The sequence below is a fragment of the Nicotiana sylvestris genome, chromosome 3 (assembly GCF_000393655.2).
Source record: "Nicotiana sylvestris chromosome 3, ASM39365v2, whole genome shotgun sequence".
NCBI classification, from domain to species: Eukaryota; Viridiplantae; Streptophyta; class Magnoliopsida; order Solanales; family Solanaceae; genus Nicotiana; species Nicotiana sylvestris.
This window is the reverse complement of record NC_091059.1, coordinates 169,437,025-169,440,971: the sequence shown is the minus strand read 5'-3', so window position 1 is coordinate 169,440,971 and position 3,947 is coordinate 169,437,025. Positions and strand designations below refer to the sequence as shown.

The 3,947-nt window shown below is 36.2% G+C and overlaps 1 protein-coding gene across 1 annotated transcript; it reads left to right on the top strand.

Moving 5' to 3' along the window:
• Positions 1-497: 497 nt before the first annotated feature.
• Positions 498-3,089, top strand: LOC104238440 (GDSL esterase/lipase At3g48460). Its single transcript, XM_009792791.2, has 2 exons — positions 498-1,193; positions 2,398-3,089. Exons 1-2 carry the CDS (start codon positions 546-548, stop codon positions 2,893-2,895), a joined length of 1,146 nt encoding a protein of 381 aa, XP_009791093.1. The 5' UTR covers positions 498-545; the 3' UTR covers positions 2,896-3,089.
• The last annotated feature ends 858 nt before the right edge of the window (positions 3,090-3,947 follow it).

Sequence of the window (3,947 nt, the reverse complement as noted above, 5' to 3'; positions counted from 1 at the left end):
AGATTTTTTACTCATTAAACATTAATAAGCATGATACTTGCTTGATGAATAATTGAACAGGAAACTAAATTTAAAATTATTTAAGAAATGAGTAATAACACATTTGAACAGTGATTTTGACAATCTAGAGTAAGCTGAATTTCTTGTGTGCTTATATCAGTAGAAGTCTCCCGCGAATTCTCAGGCTCAGCCCCCCCTCCCCCCAAATTTTTTTACCTTGCACCACACCCTATGGTCTCGATTTTAGAACTATGATTTTAAGTAGTAATAACTGATTTTAAATTTAATTTTTGTACATATTTAATAAATATCTTAACACAAATATACTATTTGGGCAAAAAGCGGAACTAGTATTTGAGATTCTAGCTGTGTCCCTGATTTTATTGTACGTTTTATTTACTTTTTTTAGTTCGGTTTATGACAAATACTTTATTCAGCATAATAAAGTATGCTACTTTGGCAGGTATCAAATCTATATAAACCACATAGACTTTCCCAAAGTTCACACCTTTCACACAACTCAAAAGGCTCTGAGTTGTGAGGCCATGGCTTTTTTCTCCAGAATAGTCATCCATTGGAAAATGACCCTCTTCATGTTCACCATTACACTGATCTTTTCACCTTCACTCTCCTCTGCATCTTCCACTCCCAAAAAGTTCAAGAAAATCTATGCCTTTGGGGACTCTTACACAGACACAGGCAACACACACTCAGCCACTGGTCCAAGCTCTTTCAATTATGTATCAAGTCCTCCTTATGGACGCACATTTTTCCACCACCCAACCAATAGATATTCCGATGGTCGATTAGTCATTGATTTCGTGGCTGAGTCATTGTCCTTGCCATTTTTACCGCCTTATCGCAACCCAAAAGCGGATAAAACTTATGGTGTTAACTTTGCTGTAGCTGGTTCAACTGCTATAAGGCACAGATTCTTTGTGAGAAATAATCTCACGTTGAATGTAACTCCTCAATCACTTCAAACGCAGCTCACTTGGTTTAATAGGTTTTTGGAAAGTGAAGGTTGTAAAAACTCCACAACAACGCCAAAGCAGTGTGAGGCAGTATTTAGTGATGCATTGTTTTGGGTAGGTGAAATCGGTGCTAATGATTATGCGTATAGTTTTGGATCTTCTGTTTCACCCAACACTATTCAACATCTTGCCACCACAAGTTTAACCGGTTTTTTACAGGTAAACTTATACTACTCTTTATATCCATTTTATTTAATGCTATCATGAATAGTTCTACGTACTGATCTTATAAGCATCCGGCTCATTATGTGATCACTTCTTACATGCATCCGTTGCTTTATTAGACGATGAACTTTTCACATCGCACCGATACTACCAACAAGAAAAATTTGGGACCAAGAGTCTCACTCATAGTTCGTTGATTCATGCATTTTGGTTGAAGTGTGAGGCCACTTCGTCTAAAAGGTTAAAAGAACAGGTTTATTATGTTTTAATTGTATTATTATAGACGATCATCTCATCTCTAACAGATTAAACAAACAACGCCTCCCAGTCTCACGTGGGGCATGATTTTTAGGCCCGGTTTGTCCATAGATTTCTTCTTCTTCTTTTCTCCGGATATTTTTTGTTGAAGAATTAACCTAAGTAGCTGCCAACTTAACCGTTTAAACTAAAAATAGCCGGTGGAAGTCTAGTGTATACATAATTTATGTATTATATGTGTATAATGAATGTATAATCTATGTATATAGCTAAAAAAAGTAAACAATAAATATGGCTGACTATTTGTTTGAAGATCCCAATTTTTTTTCAAAAATGTGTTTATCCATGAAAATTTTCAAGTTTTTGGAGATTTTTCGAAAATAAGTTTTTCAAAAACCAAAAAGTGACGTTGACCACCTTTTCAAGTTTTTTGGAAAAAACTTTTTCCCCCGGCTCACAGAACTACAATATTTTTTTCAAGTGAAATGCATGTCTACACATAATTTCAAATTTCAAATACCATTTTTCAACCTAACTTCAAATGCTACTTTTATTTTTTCAAAAATCATAGTAATTTTTTATGCCCAAACGTCTACCTTCAACTTTTAATTTTCTCAGTTATTTTTTATTTTTTCTTACCTCATCTAAAAGATTAAAATATTACACTTCAATTTAATTTCTTAATTGTAAATACGCCTCCTTAAGTGTGGCGTATTTTTTATTCATAAGCAAAACACGGTCCTGATGCATTTTAAATTGTGCGATCAACTCATCTAAAAGCTTAGTTAATTAAAATGTTAATTAACATACTTTAACTATTGATTAGTTAATTAACATACTTTAACTATTGATTATATTATGTGGCAACAGTTTTAAAGTTTCTTGCCAGAAAATTTGGCCAAAACATCTCATATATATATCTGAATCGATTCGTTTACAGGTACTATTGAGCAAGGGAGCAAAATACGTTGTTGTTCAAGGTCTTCCTCCAACAGGTTGTTTAACACTGTCCATGTATTTGGCACCTGAGACTGACAGAGATGACATGGGATGTGTGGGAAGTGTAGACAAACAAAGCAATCTCCACAACAGCATTATCCAAACCAAGTTAGATTCTTTCCGGAAACAATTCCCACAAACTGTAATTATTTACGCAGACTATTGGAATGCATACAGTACAGTAGTGAAAGGTGCCAACAAGTATGGATTTAAGGAGCTGTTCAAAAGTTGCTGTGGATCTGGTGGTGGAAACTACAATTTCGACGTGTTTAACACTTGTGGTTCTCCTTCTGCAAGCTCTTGTTCTGATCCTTCTCAGTATATTAATTGGGATGGTGTTCATCTTACTGAAGCCATGTACAAAACTATGGCTAACTTGTTTCTTAATGGGACATTTTGTAAACCCCCATTTAGTTATTTGCTAGCGAAAAAGCAGTAGTTTTGAAAGGAGTCATTCATAATTAGCTTTCTATTCACAGTGAATTACTGAACTAGAAGTTTCATATGGGATAAGCAAATTAAATGCTTCTAGGCCGTGCTTAATTTGTAGAGAGTCTGTTATTTGAGGAATTTCATACATAACGTCAGATCTCACCTCACAATATATAGAAGCATTTCACTTACTAGTGTCAATTGACGCGACATACATAAACGACAAAAGTACCCATACGAATGAAGCAAGAGAGAAAAATTTCAAGAGAAATATACAAAGATACATAGTACTTCTCCTATATATATTAAGCAGCAACTGAATTTTCTACAAGTTCTTGATATAATTAGCTTCAGGGAAATTTTTTCGTTGATCCCATCTTAATAGGTGTCACATGGGCGTTTTTTGTCCGCCGAAAATGTTGCCCGCTGTGCGGCAGTCAAGTCCCCACTTGGGTTTAGCCTTGCCCGATTTTCTTTTCCTTTCGAGGTTTAACACTTAGAATCAATTTAAGGCAATGCAAACATAGAAGGACACAAGCAGATTTACGGGAACCCTTTCCCAACCTTTTATAATAAATCAATTACAAAGGAAATTCTCACAAAAATGGCCGAGACTTGCACGATTCTGCCCTATAAAAGCCCCCGCCTAAGGAGTCTCGTGCTGTCCACTCGTTTGGCAAGGCAATGGCACATATTTTGCCATGCTCAAGCCTTGATATAGACAACCTATGCCTATATCTTTGCTATTTCCCACCCTAGGTACTTAGCCCCTTTTTGGGGATGCTAATACACATATATATAGTGTAGTAAGCCCAAAACTGATTTCCTATTTCAGTTGACATCCCCCAACTGATAGGACATGATCCCCATTATCAAAACGTGCATGTCATGATAGAACATGCTTAAAAACGTGCAAAGACTCAGCCTTATAATCAACAACTCTTGGACAAAGGCAGTTGTAACCGCCCAACTGCATAGCATGTGCACAACACACGTGAGAACCACTCCATTTGCGATGCATGTGCGCATTCTGGGCCAGGTACTGCATGCCCAAGGCTG

Coding starts and splice junctions, on each gene's coding strand:
- LOC104238440 (XM_009792791.2), top strand. CDS start 546: ATGGCTTTTTTCTCCAGAATAGTCATCCATTGGAAAATGACCCTCTTC. Junction 1,194..2,397: donor GTTTAACCGGTTTTTTACAG/GTAAACTTATAC, acceptor ATTCGTTTACAG/GTACTATTGAGCAAGGGAGC.